General features: G+C 36.7%; 2 protein-coding genes across 4 annotated transcripts in view; one reads left to right on the forward strand and one right to left on the reverse strand.

The window, feature by feature from the left end:
• LOC127846702 (endonuclease/exonuclease/phosphatase family domain-containing protein 1-like) overlaps positions 1 to 18,503 on the forward strand; it is a 182,249-nt gene that overhangs the window by 110,527 nt on the left and 53,219 nt on the right. The gene's annotated exons all lie outside the window — the stretch shown is intronic.
• The window catches only part of LOC127846708 (GMP reductase 2-like), a 30,502-nt gene that overhangs the window by 3,931 nt on the left and 8,068 nt on the right, over positions 1 to 18,503 (reverse strand). Inside the window, exon 4 of the mRNA XM_052378207.1 lies at positions 1,195 to 1,368. Within this exon, the coding sequence (XP_052234167.1) occupies positions 1,195 to 1,368 (174 nt within the window). The remainder of the gene's footprint in view (positions 1 to 1,194; positions 1,369 to 18,503) is intronic.

Below are 18,503 nucleotides of genomic sequence, written 5' to 3' on the forward strand. Positions count from 1 at the left end.
ATGTCAGCTCCCGAACAGGAGGAGCTGCATTTATTTAAGGATGAAAATCCCACTCAGTAGCTCAGTGACAATGGCTATATGCCAACAGCATAAAACCAGAACAGCCCCAGTTATCTGCAGTCTGTTCAGGTTTTATGGTGTTTGTAGCTCATCAGTATCTTAGGGTTGGAAATGAAGCCTTTAAAACTGGAATCTATTAAGGTCATCAATTAACTTTAATTTTCTGAGGGACAACAAACAAGTCTTAATGCAAATCTGAATGGTAAAAAATTAACAGCTCAGGAGATAATATCCTACCGTAACCCAAATTCGAAGACACCTAAATTCGACAATGTTCTATTTTTATCGATTTAAATTTAAATGACTGATTATTGTCTTGGAATCATTTAAAAGTATTACAGCCGAGTTAAAAATTATTATTTTGTGCTATATAAGTTCTTTCATTATTTGCTAAATATTGCTTTATGTAACCGTTATATCGTCGAATTTGGGTCACACCGGGATACTTGAAACTACTTGGTGGGTTCACCAAAACTCTTCAATTTTTATCAAGTTTTTGTCACAAATGTGGCTACTACACCCACACCATTTTGTCAGCAAATAACGTCTTCATAAGCGCAACAATCACTGGAAGGACTGACAAGCCGACCCACCCCCACTGGCTTCAATAAACCCATGCCCATTTGTTTGCAGGGGTATCAACAACAGAAAGTGAAACAATCTCATGGCAAATTTGGGACTGGATCTGGGAAATCAAAGATAGATATATGAGTCGTGTTCTGAGAAAACTGGGCATTATGCATGTTCGTAGAAAGTGTTTCCAGATTAGCCTGTGCACTCCGCACAGGCTAATCAGGGACGACACTTTCTGCTTATATTGGATTTTTGCTAAGAAGAGACTTCATTTAAACAAAAAATGTCATAAAAGCGGAAAGTGTCGTCCCTGATTAGCCTGTGCAGTCTGCACAGGCTAATCTGGGACAACACTTTACGCACATGCATTATGCCCACTTTTCTCAGAACGCGACATATATTAACACACGAGACATTTTCAACAAATACCCCCCGTAAACACTATAAATTGAGCCAACAAAAAAGCCCTGAATCATGATAGTGTGCTCAGGAAACTCCTACATTTGTTTCACAATCAAGAGAAGACCAGATACTACACAAAACTATTATCAATGATTTTACCATTATAGTGTGTTTGGGAAACTCCGCACGGCAGTTCTTCACAAACTGCACGAAGTGTTCTGAGTAACCGTTAGCAACGTCCACACACAGGTACTTGATGTCCGGGACTGCATCGAGGATCTGCTTCAACTTAGTCAGGTCGTTCTCACCCGTTCCAGTGCTTGCCGCTATGTGCTGCAAGGTAATCAGGCATAACCCTTTGCATGCTGGGAAATATGTCATCTGCTAAAATGTCGTCTGCTGAATTTCTAAAATTAGCAATTTTTTTTCAAAGAATACTATCAGAATAGCAAACAGTTTGGATCCTGATGAGGCGTGCCATCTGGATCCAAACTGTTTGCAAAGGCCTTCAAAATTCGGTTCCCGCACTGAAAGGGTTAAACTATATCACATGGATATAAATAAGTGCCGGGTCCAATTACCCGGGTGAGTAGATTTAGGAACAGGAAAGTTGATTTCGAAAGATGTAACTGTAAAGTTTTTGGACGCACAAAGTTTTCGGACAACCTCTTTCTTAGCCAAATTTTTTTTTTTTCGTGACTTAACTATTGTCTCTTAATTTTCGGAGGGTATATTTTAGCCTGTTTTGGCATATCTTGTGACACTTCGATCATGGATTTTTACAACCGGATTAAGGTCATAAAACCTGACAGATGCATGCCTGAGGGCAATTGACCATTCAATTCGCCTAATTGGGTAAATAACCATGTATACCAGTAGAAATCAATCGATTCCCCCAACAGCATTTGAAACAGTTTCGTCCAATTAAGGAAGCAAAATGTTATATGTTTTTACTTCTATGTTCTATATCATTTCAGGCAAAAGTAAGCAAAGCTGTGAAGTTGTATGTATTTTTTAAAGAAGAAAAAGAAAGAGCAAGGCCAGCATTTTTTTATTATTTGTTTTATGAGAGCGCCCGACCCTATTTTTCGACAAATACAAATACAAATAAAAGTCACTTTCGTTTTTTTTATTTACATTTCACCCGCCGACCTGGTATTTTATCCAAAATTAGAGACAAAAATGCGCAGATTGCCGAAAGTGTTGTTCTAAATTTGGTTATAATACGGTTGTTTCGTTGTGCCAAGTCGACTTGTAAATCGTCAGCGATTTTCATTGGCTATTGCAGCCAATACCACACGATATTAGCCAATCGATGAGTATTTAACAAATGATTTTCATATTGCATTCCCGAAATGGCGGACATTAACAACAACGAGACAAATGTAGCATATTTTAAAATCAAATTAATAAACAAGAGGGCCATGATGGCCCTGAATCGCTCACCTAACTAACCAAATACAATCCCAACCCCGATTTCATCAAGATAAACATTCTAACCAAATTTCATAAAGATTAGATGAAAACTGTGACCTCTATTGTCTACACAAGGTTTTTCTATTATTTGACCTAGTGACCTAGTTTTTGACCCCAGGTGACCCAAATACAATGACAACCCAGATTTCATCAATATAAACATTTCTGACCAAATTTCATAAAGATTGGATGAAAACTGCGACCTCTATTGTCTACACAATGTTTTTCTATTATTTGACCTATTATGTGACCTAGTTTTTGACCTAGTGACCTAGTTTTTGACCCCAGATGACCCAAATACAGTCCCAACCCAGATTTTTTCAAGATAAACATTCTGACCAAATTTCATAAAGATTGGATGAAAACTGTGACCTCTACTGTCTACACAAACAAATTGTTGACGGACACACGCACGCACGCACACACGGACGCTGGACATCACACGGTCACATAGGCTTACCATGTCACTTCGTGACAGGTGAGCTAAAAAAAGAACAGAAACAATTTCAATTAGAAAAGTTAATCTTCAGAACACCATTGTTGACATCATTCCCATATTATGTGATACGAAATTATAAAAATAATTAGAGTTTTTGTAGATGATGCAGGTGTCACCATCAATAACTTTCGATGTGTTAAAAAGTTTTGGGTAGGTTTAATAAATACCGTAAATCTACGAGTATAATATGCACTTTTTTACCTGCCGATTTTTTCTTCAAGTAGGGGGTGCGTATAATATACGAGTTTAGAGCAGAACAAAATTTTTCCTGTGCAAATTTTCAACTTAATCGCTGTTATTCGCTTCGCGGCAGCCATTTTGAACTACACCATTACATCAAAGGGGTGCAACAGGGCTCGCGCTGTTGTTTGCCATTGAGTCATTTGCGAAAATATTGAGAATTTGGCTCAATAAAAAGCTAATTTTAAAATCGAAAATCTATTAAAATTTCATTGAAAACATCCGGACTGGTATCGGACTGGTTTTCTATATTTGTCTCTTTGTTTTAATGAAAGTGTTCGCAATTCGAACAGTGAACGAAACCCGGTCTGTACCCGATTATGAGACATCGCTTGACCTTATTTTTATTGAAGTGGGCATGGTAGCTGGCCAATCAACATTGAGCTCGCTTACACATGAAATGACGTTGTCGAATGAAACGTGAGAACGGGAGGAGCTATCGGATAATATTGGGTCATCCATGCGCAGACACTGTATACTTTGAATACACAGTTAATATCGTCGTCTGCCTACAAAATAGCGACTGGACGCGTAGTCATATAAAGAGATTAGCAAATGAAAAAAAACATCTGACAATACCGGTATATAAATATTTCTTAGCTGACCACTATTTATTTTTCTACCGCATATTTACCATATCTGAAGTAACGAGTGGTAATTAAATAATTAGTTTTATGATGGTAATAAGAGTCTATTACACCTGTCTGCTGATTGCCGAATTTTATTGAAAGGTGATAATTAATAAATTTGTTTTTTACTCCCAAACTAGCCTTAATGACAGCAGCGTATTTTAATTAACTAGATCATGAAAAACACGAGCGGTTTAATTGTATCTAAAGTTATATTAAAGTATCGAGTTTGTAACTCGAAAAAAGAACAAGATATGGCACCGGACACAAAAGTGCCTATAGTAAAAAGCATTTTTTCAAGATACAAAGGGCCATAAGTCTGTTTTTAACAGATGGTGTACAATGCCATTTGGCGTGCATCATCCTCTTATGCATATATATACTCATACCAAGTTTAAATGAAATGTGCCAAAGCGCTTCCAAGTTATGGCTCCGGACACAAAAGTGCCTATAGTAAAAAGCATTTTTTCAAGATACAAAGGGCCATAAGTCTGTTTTTAACAGATGGTGTACAATGCCATTTGGCGTGCATCATCCTCTTATGCATATATATATACTCATATCAAGTTTAAATGAAATCCGCCAAAGCATTTCCAAGATATGGCTCCGGACACAAAAGTGCCGGACGGACAGCCAGACGGACGGACAACGCCAAAACAATATCTCTCCGCCTCTGGCGCGGGAATATATTCATACCAAGTTTCAAAGAAATCCGCACAAGGGCTTCCAAGATATGGCTCCAGACACAAAAATGCCTATAGTAAAAAGCATTTTTTCAAGATACAAAGGGCCATAAGTCTGTTTTTAACAGATGGTGTACAATGCCATTTGGCGTGCATCATCCTCTTATGCATATATATACTCATACCAAGTTTAAATGAAATCCGCCAAAGCACTTCCAAGATATGGCTCCGGACACAAAAGTGCCTATAGTAAAAAGCATTTTTTCAAGATACAAAGGGCCATAAGTCTGTTTTTAACAGATGGTGTACAATGCCATTTGGCGTGCATCATCCTCTTATGCATATATATATACTCATACCAAGTTTCAATGAAATCCGCCAAAGAACTTCCAAGATATGGCTCCGGACACTAAAAAGCATTTTTTCAAGATACAAAGGGCCATAAGTCTGTTTTTAACAGATGGTGTACAATGCCATTTGGCGTGCATCATCCTCTTTTGCATATATATACTCATACCAAGTTTAAATGAAATCCACCAAAGAACCTCCAAGATATGGCTCCGGACACAAAAGTGCCGGCCGGACGGCCGGCCGGACGGACAACGCCAAAACAATCTCCTTCCGCCTCTGGCGGGGGATAAAAAGTAACTCATCTAGACAACTATAAAAACGGAAGTAACCATTTTGTCTTCTTATTACTTTATTATTATTATAATTATTATCATCCCGAATATTGTCAAATTGAATTAAATGTGAAAACAAAAAACAGCGTCTCTGCTTCTTTCTTTTGTAATTATGACTGCTTGACCCGGATGTCAGCAAGGGGCCCGTGTGTTATCGGTAACAATCAATGGCAATATAAACAATAGACAGAGATATTTATTATGCAACTGTCATAACAACAGCACTATAACACATCCCGATCAATATACCGGGGTAACAGATAGTTGACAACACCAAATTTATTTGCTATTTTCACACCACAAAAATATATTGACACATTTTTTAGGAAATGGCCGATTTCGGACACTGATGTTTTTAGTACGTATTTTACTCGGATTTTCAATTTTTACCAATAAATTTTGACCAAACTCGGGGGTGCGTATTATGCACGAGGGCGTATTATATTCGTGGAATTACGGTATGCGTATTTATTAAAATGCCAGCAATTTTTTTTTGTCCTATTGGGAAAAGTACCCGTTCCGGTCCAATTGAGAAAAATTGAGTCGTGAAAGCCTGAAAATTGGGAAAAAATCAAGTCGTGAAACCCTCAAATTGGGAAATTGGTGTATTTGATTTTATGCTCCCAAATACTTTAAAATTGATGTCCGAGTGTTTTCAAGCTGTCAATATTATATTTACCTAGGTTCAAACCATAGAGCTGCACAGGGAAACTAACAAAATGTTGCATTTTCCAAAAAAAAATATTTTTTTTTTACCTTAAATTGGGAATTTTTTGGACAGCAATTGGGAAATTTGTAGTTTTTTCTTAATTGGGAAAGTGCTGTTTACCGGTACTCTTTAAAGAAGGAAAAAAATAGCTGAATGCAAATCCTGTAATATTTTTATAGATAAAAATCAACATCCTGAAAATGTCCAAGAAGTACTACTTTACGTTTCTTTATAATGAACATGAGGACTGAACCACAGTTACTTGCATCAATAATCCCATTCCCCACCCACCCATATATATTCTTTATTTAGAAAAAAAGTATGCAACACAGCTTCTGAAGAAAATAACTTTGGATCCGAATGTTCGTATGTCCGTCAAAGTCACAAGAAAGTTTTTATTATTTTTCTTGACACAGTAGCAAATTAACATGCTTATTATTCTTCATTAACTTAAAACAAAACATTTTTTCAATATATAAAACTGTATAACTATTTTTATATCAACATTTTAACCATTTTTCCAGTACGTTTTGACCATTTTTGTTTATATTGTGACCAAACAAAGTATGGGTTAATGGGGCTCGATTGGTCATTGTCGGCTCAGGTACAACTTACATGTACCCCGGGTACTCTTAAGTATACTTACATGTATCCCGGGTACGGTAAATAAACTTAATCGTACCCGGTCGATATTACTGTATCCGAGTTGCATTCCTGCCCAAAGTCCGATGTCGTGAAACGCGCTACAAATTATCTTAAACAAACTTCTATTTAAAACAAGATGCGTTTGTGAAACACAATGTCCCCCTATATGATGTTTGACCTTGAAGGATGACCTTGACCTTGTGAAGGATGACCTTGACCTTTCACCACTCAAAATATGCAGCTCCATGAGATACACATGCATGCCAAATATCAAGTTGCTATCTTCAATATTGCAAAAGAATTCATAAAATAAGCGATTTGGGCCACATATATTTGACCTCTGACCTTGAAGGATGACCTTGACCTTGACCTTTCATCACTCAAAATGTGCAGCTCCATGAGATGCACATGCATGCCAAATATCAAGTTGCTATCTTCAATGTTGCAAAAGTATTGTCATGCCCTAGATTGTTTATGAAAACATGTGTTTATGTACATGTACATAGTTCATTTTTACCGTTTGTGTTTTGCATCTAAATGACTATGTCACTGTTATTTAATGCTTTTATTGGATGCTGTGTGGAAGTTAGAGCTGATAACAGCCGATGCCTACCTTTTGCGCTTCTTTATTATTTGTAATATCCTTTTTAAAAGTCTCATTGTTTAAGCGTCTGTTAATGTGGCAGCCATTTTTGCATAAACAGGAAGTTGATTTCCTGATGCTGACATAAGTGCCTTCTGGGTAGTTTACACTGACTACAGTATTTTGACAGTTTCGTCATACAATATCTTTTGTTAAATACTCATATTCCTTCTTTTAAAAATTGTTTAAAAAGGTAATAGTCATCTTTATAAATTATTTATTGATTTAATTGATATGTATTTGACTACTGCTTCATTGTAATATCGTCAGAAATATCATTTTAATATGAGTGACATTTACCGTGTCAAGAACGCTCAAATTTTATTGTGCGCTCTTGCGCGCTTTACTGCTCGTTGTTTGTGCGCTTTTTGTGCACAATTCATATGTGCGCTTTTACGTTATTATTGCACAACGCTATGTGTGCGCTTTTGGGGAGTATAAAAGGCACTGAAAATTCTCATTCGAGGACTCTGAACTTTGTTTTCCTAGGTGTGAGACCTATTTTATTTTTCTTATATAAGCATTTAAAATACATTTTTCAATAAGACTTAGCTATTAAAATTCAGACTGAATTTTATAAATACTTAAAAATTGCATTTGTCATCTTTTTAGAACATTATAAAATAGAAAGTGCAAATACTTAACATTACACATGTACGTGTATATTGCTGTATTATAATGTAAATGTCTGAAAATTAATCTGTCTGTTAAGAAATATATATATATTGAAAGTTGTTATTTATTTATTCGTTATGAATGAATAAAATTTAGAAAGGTTATAAATCTTGAGTTTGTATATTTTTTTGACAATTTTAAAACAACTGAATAGGCAAAAATGTTATTCTTAGTTTACTGTTTATCAGAGTCCATTTTAGTTCCATGTTAAACTTGAATAAAAGCTTCAAGTTTGGAAAAGTTAAAGAAACTGAAGTAAAATCACAGCTACCGCTCGGCTCGTGACATAATTTATGGTGGCAGCGAAGTGGAATCTTTGATTTCTACATAGATTCAGCGATTGAATCCAGTCTTCGAAAGCAAAATGTCAGACTCCGAATCAGAACAAGAGAATGAAGTATTCTTCAGAACAGCAGCTAACCAGCATTCTGAAGAACCATATCAAGAAAATCAAACAGCACCATCATCATCTAAGTCCAGTACCCCTAGATTAAACAAAAGTGTTTCCAACGTAGAAATGTCAAATGGCAATACAACCGACTGGATGAAAGATGCAGTCACAAATATGGTGTCAATGCAAAATCAGATGTCAAATGCTTTACAGAATGTTACAACACTTCTAGCAAATTTATGTGATAAAAACAACAAACAAGTACAAATTTCCCCCCAGGAACAGGAAGCAAACAATAACCATTTCCGTAATGACAGAGGTCAGGGTGAACAAATGTGGGACATTGGCTACCAGCACCCAAGGGAGAACAGGTCTTATGACAGGCAAACAAGAAGTGTAAGCCCTCATAAATGCAGTTCAAGCATGAAAATCCCTTCTTTTACTGGCAAAGATGAGTGGAAAGTATGGATTAACAGGTTTGAAATTATTGCTGAAAGACTTCATTGGAATGAAGAAGAAAAACTTGACAATTTATTACCAAAATTGCAAGGCAGTGCTGGTGAATTTGTGTTCACTCAACTGAATCATGAAGTTTTAACCAACTATAGAGAACTTGTTAGTGAAATTAACAACAGATTTAGGGTCATAGAAACTCCAAGAACTTTTGCTGTAAAATTTAGCAAACGAGATCAGAAAGTAGGTGAAACAGCTGAGGAGTATGCTGCAGAACTTAAACGTCTGTATGACAAAGCCCATACAAGGAGAGACTACAGAACACGGCAAGAAGATTTAGTGAGAAGATTCCTGGACGGTCTACGAGATGAAGAAGTGCGGTCAGAAATTGAGTTTATTAAGGAACCCGAGGACATTGATGAAGCAGTGTACCATGTTGTAAATTACATACAAACCAGAACTAGGCATCAATTTCACGATGACAGAAAGAGAAAATTTGTGCGTAGAACTTCGGGATCAGAAAATGAAATAGATTATGAAGTGATTGAAACAGATAATGACGACACTAGCCAACATGCCTATAGAGTCCCAAACAAGAGCCAGCAAAAGCAATTTAATTCAGAAAATACCAAAACATGTGACATGAAGACTGATATTTCAGGAGAGGCTGCAAAAAGCAAAGAAACTGATGTATTGCAACAAGTTCTTGAAAAACTAAATCAGTTAACCCAAGCCCAACAACAACAACAAACTACTGAACATGGTTTTAAGCAAAAACCCAAGACAATTAAGTGTTATTCTTGTAACCAAGAAAATCATTTTGCTAGGGATTGTGCATTGAAGAATGCCAGGTATCAGAATGGGCAAGTTGCAAGAAAAGACTTCTATCAAAATCAGCCTTTAAACATGAAAGGACCAAGCCGATTGGCCGAGGGGAGGTCCTGGCAAGCATAAATGGCCATGATGACTCAGCAAGTGTAGCCGAAGAAATTGTGCGGCGCAAAAGAGCATTTAGTAGTGGTGTCTATATCAAAGGAAATATTGAAAATGTGCCAGTTATTTTAACAACTGATACCGGAGCAACAAGAACAATCATTTCAGACAGAGTTTACGATAAATTGGACCCTAAAATTAGACCTCAGCTTAACAAATCAGCTTGTTTGACAGGTGCAAGTGGAATTCCTTTAAAAGAATGTGGAAAAGCATTTTTTAATATTGAATTAGGGCCAGTTTCAATGTACAAAGAATTGATTGTTGCTGAAATTGAGGATGATGTTTTGTTAGGAATAGACATTCTGCAAAATGATGATGGAGGTCCCGCAGATATACTTTTGTCAAAGGGAGTCATAGTTTTGAAAGGCAAAAATATACCATGTATTCAAATTGGAATGAAAAACGATGTTCGAAAAGTAACAGCAGCTGACCATTTCATTATTCCACCTCTCAGCGAAGCGGTCATTGATGTGTTTATTGAGCGTAAAGAATTAGATGATGTGTCTCAAAAAACAGATTTTATTGTAGAACCTACACAACACTTTTGTGAAACATATCCATTGAAGATGGCCTCAGTATTAGTTGATATAAATAGAAACCCGACAAGCAAAATACGTCTTTTAAATCCATTCCCATATAGTGTGGATATTAATCAAGACTCAGTATTAGGCCAAGCCGAACAAATTGACAGTATAAAAAGTACACTTAAAGGTCAAGAACACACAGAGGAAGAGGACAATAATTTCTCAGTACGCCGAGTTACTTTCAGTCACAAATCGGAGCAAATTATCAATAAGGTGCAAGAAGAAATATCCTTAGAAAATAAAGAAATTCCAGAACACTTACAAAAATTGTACGATACGTCTGTTAAAAATTGCAATGAAGAAGAAAAACAAGTCATAGCAAAGCTGCTCATTAGATTTCAAGATAGTTTTTCTAAAGATGACCTTGACATAGGTTTGACAAACTTAACAGAGCACCCTATCAATACAGGTAATGCACAACCAGTGAAACAAGCTCCAAGAAGAGTGCCAATGGCTTATGCGGAAGCAGAAAAAAAGGCAATAGAAGAATTACTGGACAAGGGAGTAATAAGAAAAAGTACGTCACCATGGGCAAGCCCTATTTTGTTGGTTATGAAGAAAAATGGACAGGTCCGACCATGCATAGATTATAGAAGAGTAAATGCCCTTGTCAAACCAGATGGATTTCCCCTGCCGCGAGTGCAAGATTGCCTAGATGCTGTAGCTGGTGCTAAATATTTTAGCACATTTGACCTTACTAGTGGATATTTCCAGATCCCACTCAAAGAAGAAGATATACCAAAAAGTGCATTTGTCTGTAAATATGGACATTATGAAATGTTGAGAATGCCGTTTGGACTCAACAATGCTTGTTCAACCTTTCAGAGGACAATGGAGCTTGCTCTTCAAGGTTTACAATGGGAAACATGTCTTATTTATATTGATGATGTGATTGTCTTTGGCACCGATTTTAGCCAGCATATGAGCAGAGTGTATGAAGTTTTAGAGAGAATAGAAGCTGCTGGATTGAAGTTGAAGCCCGAAAAGTGTGAAATTTTACAGGAAGAAGTCTTGTTTCTTGGGCATGTGGTATCGAAACAAGGAATAAAGCCTAACCCAATCAATGTTGCAAAGATAGTTCAGTGGCCGGTACCCACAAATGTCAAAGAGGTCAGACAGTTTGTTGCTATGGGATCATATTACCGTAGATTTGTTAAAGATTTTGCCAAACTTGTTAGACCAATGGTAGAGCTCACGAAGAAAGATGTGACATTTAAGTGGCATGATGACTGCCAAAGGTCTTTTGAAGATCTCAAGAAGATTCTGATCAGTCCAAATATAATGGGATATCCACTTCAGGTTGGAGAATTCTGCTTGGACGTTGACGCCAGTGACGTTGGCATTGGAGCTGTACTTCACCAAAACCAAGATGGCCGTGAACGTGTTATCGCATATGCAAGCAGAGCACTTAACAAGAATGAAAAAAACTATTGCGTAACTGAAAAGGAACTTCTTGCAATCCGTTACTTTGTTGAATATTTTCGACAATACTTGTTAGGCCGAAGATTTGTTGTGAGAAGTGACCATCAAGCATTAAAATGGCTTTTCAAGCTTAAGGAACCAAGAGGAAAAATTGCAAGATGGATTGAAATCTTGTCACATTATGACTTTTCTGTTGAATACAGACCAGGACACAAGCAAGGTCACTGCGATGCCTTATCAAGGTGTAGAAACCCAAGAGACTGCGACTGCAATTTAGAAGACATGAATGAGCCTCTAAAGTGTGGTCCGTGTAAGAAGTGCACAAAAAAAGCACAAGACATGGTTCATGAAGACTTTTTAAATGATTGTTTGACGGGAGTAAATGCAACCTGCAAAGGGCAAACGTGCGATACCCAACCAATAAGGTCAACAAAACAAATGGAAGACAAGCCTGAAAGTTCAGGACTTCAAACTCAGCTTCCAAACTTTGTACCATGGGCATGCAATAAATCATTAGAAGACCTTCAGAAGTTACAATCTTTTGACCCAGATATAAGCTGTATTTTGGAGGCGAAAAAAACAAACAAAAGGCCCAGCTGTAATGACATCTTAGCACTCAGCCCAGCTTCGAGACACTATTGGGTTCTCTGGGATGTTTTATTTGTTCGAGATGGATTATTATTTAAGAAATTCATAAGACAGAACCAAACTGATGAGCACTTGCAATTTATTGTTCCATTTGTTATGAAAACTGATGTTCTTTTTGAACATCACAACTCTGTAATTTCAGGTCATTTGGGTGTTAAGAAGACCTTAGAGAAAATTCGGCAACGGTATTTTTGGTATGCAATGAAGACTGATGTCCTTTTGCATGTTAAGAGGTGTGACACATGTGCTGCGAACAAAAAAGCCAATGAAGACACCTCGAGCGCCTATGGGTTCAATTACAACAGGTGCACCATTTGATGTGCTTGCAACAGACTATCTTGGTCCACTGCCGCTCACAGACCGGGGTAACAGATATATTCTGGTGCTAACTGATCTTTTCAGTAAATATGTTGAAGTAATAGCTGTACCTGATCAGAGCGCAGAGACGTGCGCATCTTGCATTCTCAATGAATACATTTCAAGGTGGGGTTGTCCGCTAAACATCCTTAGCGATCAAGGTCGAAACTACGAGAGCAAGGTCTTCAAGGAGTTGTGTAGAATGCTGGAGATAAGAAAGATAAGGACCAGTCCACGAAACCCACAGTGCAACGGTCAAACAGAGCGTTTTAACAAGACCTTGGTGCGTATGATAAAGGCATACCTTTGTGGAGAACAAGACCAATGGGATAAGAATCTAGGATGCCTCGCAGGAGCTTATAGAGCCACACCTAGTGAGTCCACCACATTGACCCCAAACCTTCTTACCATTGGCAGAGAAGTCCGGTTACCATCAGAGTTGGTGTTCGGTAGCACAACAACATGCGACAACAACACTATTACATCGTATGGAGATTATGTCGACTGGCTGCGGTCAAGATTTCAAAAGGCACATCAGGTAGCAAGGGATCACCTTGGGACTGCTGCCAAGCGCAACAAAGCAATTTATGATGCAAGAGTGTCAATAAACATTTACAACACTGGTGATGTTGTTTGGTATCTCAATGAAGCAAGAAAGCCTGGAATAGCACCGAAGTTAGAACGAACATACGATGGTCCTTTTCTGGTGAGCAAGAAAATTTCAGAAGTGAATTTCAAGTTACAACTAGACAAGCAAGGAAATGAAAAAATTGTTCATCATAATAAACTCAAGCCATACGAAGGAGATCAAGTACCAAAATGGATTCTGAAAGAACAACGGAAGTTAAAATTTTAAACCATGATGTTTCATATTGTGTTTTAAAATATTTTGTGTGCAGTTATAACATTTGTTTTAGTCATGTACATGAGTGTAAACCAAGATTGTATGAACTTCATTGCATTAGATGATGCAGAGAAAAAGATTATATTGTTTATTTATTTGTGTCTTAAAAATGTGTATTTTTAAAAACTGTAAAAGTATTTGCACCTCAAAAATCACAATGGATACATAGTTATGAAAAAAAAATCAGCTCTTGTAATTGTTGTTATAAGTAATGTCAACAAAAGAAAACAGTATTTGTGATGGAATAGTGCTAATGTGATTCTGTTATAGAAGAGATGTATAGTTAACTTGTGGCATGATTAAGTTGTGAAGTTAAAATGTCAGAGAGTTGTTTAAAGTCTTAAGAACGGGTATTCACGGTATTGAATAGGGAAAGGTTGACCTTAAGTATGGTCGGGAATGAATCACCATGTGTGATGGGCAATGAGCCGGGAACCGATTGATAAAATGCAATGATTAAGAATAAGAACGGGTTTTGAGTCTGACAAAATAATCGTTATCAAGTTAACAGTGTAACAGAAAGCACAGCAGTGAATTTGAGCGTTGTTGATATTTTGCATTTGAATTTTCGTCAGTGAAATGATTCAGTGTAATTGGGTGTTAAATTCATCAGAATTTGAACGAAATCAATTATTTATTTATTTTTTTTAATTTTAATTTCGGCGAAAAGAAAACTACAATGTTAAAGCATACATAATCCAAAGACACAAGTGGAGAACAGTTATTTGTAAGTGATGTGATGTGACTAAAAATATGTTTCAGAAGAAAAGTAACAACATGCTTGTTATTCATTTTCAGTCAACAAACCAATCATCTTGCCATCATGTCTCAATTCTCATCCAGTAGTCAACGTCGTCGCGCCTATCAGTGCCTGAAATGCTACCATCGGATGGACAAAGTGTACATTGAGGCGAAATACCGCGTGTACAGCCATTTCCTGAAGGAGCACATGAGTCTGGATCAAGCTCCATACTACTGTCGTCTGTGCCTCTTCAGATGTTTCAAACGCGAAGAACTGGAAAAGCATGTTCACAGTTTCCGTCGTCATGCACTTGTGCTCCAGGAGAAAAACATCCCTGACAGTCCAGAGTTCCTTGTCAGTAATCAATCTCCATATCTCATTACTGACCGGGATGTTGCTGTCCTTTCTGCTGAAGAAAGCAAACGCCATTGGCTCTCTATCTCCAAGAAGCCTGACATTCTGTCTCAAGCCATACAGTCTGTGCTTCCAGACCTGAGTCCTGTCAGCAACTGGCCACTGTCTCCTTTCCTACAGCAATCTTCTCCAGCACAACCGTCCAGACTTACTCCTCTTCAGACATTTCAACCTCAACCCATCACCTACGTCAACCTCTCGGAATGCATAGGCCCCCTGCAACAACTGATCAATGTCATCGGAACATCAACAAACACCCCAACGCTAGCACCAAATCAACTAACCCTGACCAGCCTCCCACCATCTCACACCGCACAAACAGAAGCACCTCAAGCCATAATCGACCAAGAAGATCCTTTGACCACTCTGCCAACCATCGAAGAATGTCGTGCTCTTGCCCCTGAAACAACATCTGACTCCAGCTCTTCATCTGGCTCTTCATCATCTTCATCATCAGTCTCATCCAACTCTTCTGTTAAAAGACACAATGAACTAATGGCTGTGTTGGCAGACATCAATAACAACTTGAAAAATATACACACAGAAATCAACAAGCAGTATCGCTTCAATTGTGACTTCACAAAGAGCATGGCAGACCTCACTGACATCCTGAGGAGTCAAAACCAACCCACACAACCAGCAGCTGAGTGTCCCCCACCCACATATCATCATCCGGATTACAGCCACAGCAACACCCATCACCGTCTTGACCATTCTGCAACTGAAACATCTACCGTCCGATACAACCAGCACCGTGACCGTTCTCCTTTGCGTCCCAGAAATCACGACTCAAGGGACAGACATGACAAGGAAAACCACCGCGACAGAAGATTCGAGCATCGTCGTATGTATTAGTTGTCTGAAACATTGAAACATTGTCATTTCACTTACAATAAACCTTGAATAACATATTTTAAAGCTTTGCATATTCAGGATTGTATCGTTTAGTGCTTTAAATTATCTAGTCATTTTGTTTAGAAGGTTTAATAATTATTTAAGTATAAATGTTTGCAAGTGAATACATGTTGACTAATTAACTTTGGTATTCAAGTTGAAATATGGTATTCAAGATTTTCTTGAGAGTAATTTTTTTGTTGTATGTAAAAATATTGCTGAACAGTCAGTTAAATTATTTACATTGTGTTTACTTGTACAAATTGGAAGTCTAGTCATCACATTATTTATATTGACTTTCTCTGATCTCAAATAATTTATTATTGTACATAGGATTGAAATTTGTTGTGATTGTTTTTACAGCATTTTGTTGTATGGTAGTTCTTGTGCTTTAAGCAGTGAAACATAACACTGTACAAAGTGTTGTACCTTAAAAAATGCTCTAAATCACACTGTACAAAGTGTTTATTTTTTTTTATATATTACAGTTTTACTGATATTGTAACTGTTAGAGAGTTAACGTACAAATTTTTAATTACTTAATTATTTAAAGGAGGACCTTTAAAATTGAAGGAGGGGTAATGTCATGCCCTAGATTGTTTATGAAAACATGTGTTTATGTACATGTACATAGTTCATTTTTACCGTTTGTGTTTTGCATCTAAATGACTATGTCACTGTTATTTAATGCTTTTATTGGATGCTGTGTGGAAGTTAGAGCTGATAACAGCCGATGCCTACCTTTTGCGCTTCTTTATTATTTGTAATATCCTTTTTAAAAGTCTCATTGTTTAAGCGTCTGTTAATGTGGCAGCCATTTTTGCATAAACAGGAAGTTGATTTCCTGATGCTGACATAAGTGCCTTCTGGGTAGTTTACACTGACTACAGTATTTTGACAGTTTCGTCATACAATATCTTTTGTTAAATACTCATATTCCTTCTTTTAAAAATTGTTTAAAAAGGTAATAGTCATCTTTATAAATTATTTATTGATTTAATTGATATGTATTTGACTACTGCTTCATTGTAATATCGTCAGAAATATCATTTTAATATGAGTGACATTTACCGTGTCAAGAACGCTCAAATTTTATTGTGCGCTCTTGCGCGCTTTACTGCTCGTTGTTTGTGCGCTTTTTGTGCACAATTCATATGTGCGCTTTTACGTTATTATTGCACAACGCTATGTGTGCGCTTTTGGGGAGTATAAAAGGCACTGAAAATTCTCATTCGAGGACTCTGAACTTTGTTTTCCTAGGTGTGAGACCTATTTTATTTTTCTTATATAAGCATTTAAAATACATTTTTCAATAAGACTTAGCTATTAAAATTCAGACTGAATTTTATAAATACTTAAAAATTGCATTTGTCATCTTTTTAGAACATTATAAAATAGAAAGTGCAAATACTTAACATTACACATGTACGTGTATATTGCTGTATTATAATGTAAATGTCTGAAAATTAATCTGTCTGTTAAGAAATATATATATATTGAAAGTTGTTATTTATTTATTCGTTATGAATGAATAAAATTTAGAAAGGTTATAAATCTTGAGTTTGTATATTTTTTTGACAATTTTAAAACAACTGAATAGGCAAAAATGTTATTCTTAGTTTACTGTTTATCAGAGTCCATTTTAGTTCCATGTTAAACTTGAATAAAAGCTTCAAGTTTGGAAAAGTTAAAGAAACTGAAGTAAAATCACAGCTACCGCTCGGCTCGTGACAGTATTTATAAAATAAGCAATTTGGGCCACATATATTTGACCTCTGATCTTGAAGGATGACCTTGACCTTGACCTTTCACCACTCAAAATGTGCAGCTCCATGAGATGCACATGCATGCCAAATATCAAGTTGCTATCTTCAATATTGCAAAAGAATTCATAAAATGAGCGATATTGGCCACATATATTTGACCTCTGACCTTGAAGGATGACCTTCCCCTTGACCTTTCACCACTCAAAATGTGCAGCTTCATGAGATACATATGCATGCCAAATATGAAGTTGCTATCTTCAATATAGCAAAAGTTATTGCAAAATGTTAAAGTTGGCGCAATCAGACCAACAGACCAACGGACCAACAGACAGACAGGGCAAAAACAATATGTCCCCCACTACTATAGTGGGGGACATAAAAACAACAACAGCATCATGCTTTTTAAGTATGAGTTTCAATAATATAGAAGCCATTTTACAGAAAATTGACATAAATGTGAATATAATTTATTATAAAAATATAGCCGACAATGACCGATTTAGCGTTTAAATTCCTGGTACGTTTTAGTATATTTACCATACCCGGGGTACTGTTGTATGGTATCTTATATTGAGTTCCTTGTAAGTCATTGTGTTTTTATTGTTTTGTTTATTTAGGACATAGTGAAAATTAATATGTATGTTGTTTAAGCCATCACTACATTGATAGTTTTCTTGATCATGGATATGAATGGATATGAACATGATATATTGTGTGTTCACTTTACATATATAACCACTACAACTCTCTCTGAATATAAAATGAAATGCAGCACATGTTTTTATAAGTCTATAACTCTCGGTTTCTTAAATGAAATATTCTCATTTTATGTACTAGAACTTTCACTACAAAAAGTTTGGATCAAGATCAATTCAAGCGCAGTCTGATCAGGATCCAAGGTGTTCGCTTAACCTCTTTAGAAGTACTGACTGAATGTTGAACAGTTTGGATCCTGATCAGACTGCTGTTTTGGAGCCAAAATGGTCGCAATCGCCCTAAGGTCCAATTTCCTGTTACG

Source organism: Dreissena polymorpha, chromosome 9 (assembly GCF_020536995.1).
Source record: "Dreissena polymorpha isolate Duluth1 chromosome 9, UMN_Dpol_1.0, whole genome shotgun sequence".
NCBI lineage: Eukaryota > Metazoa > Mollusca > Bivalvia > Myida > Dreissenidae > Dreissena > Dreissena polymorpha.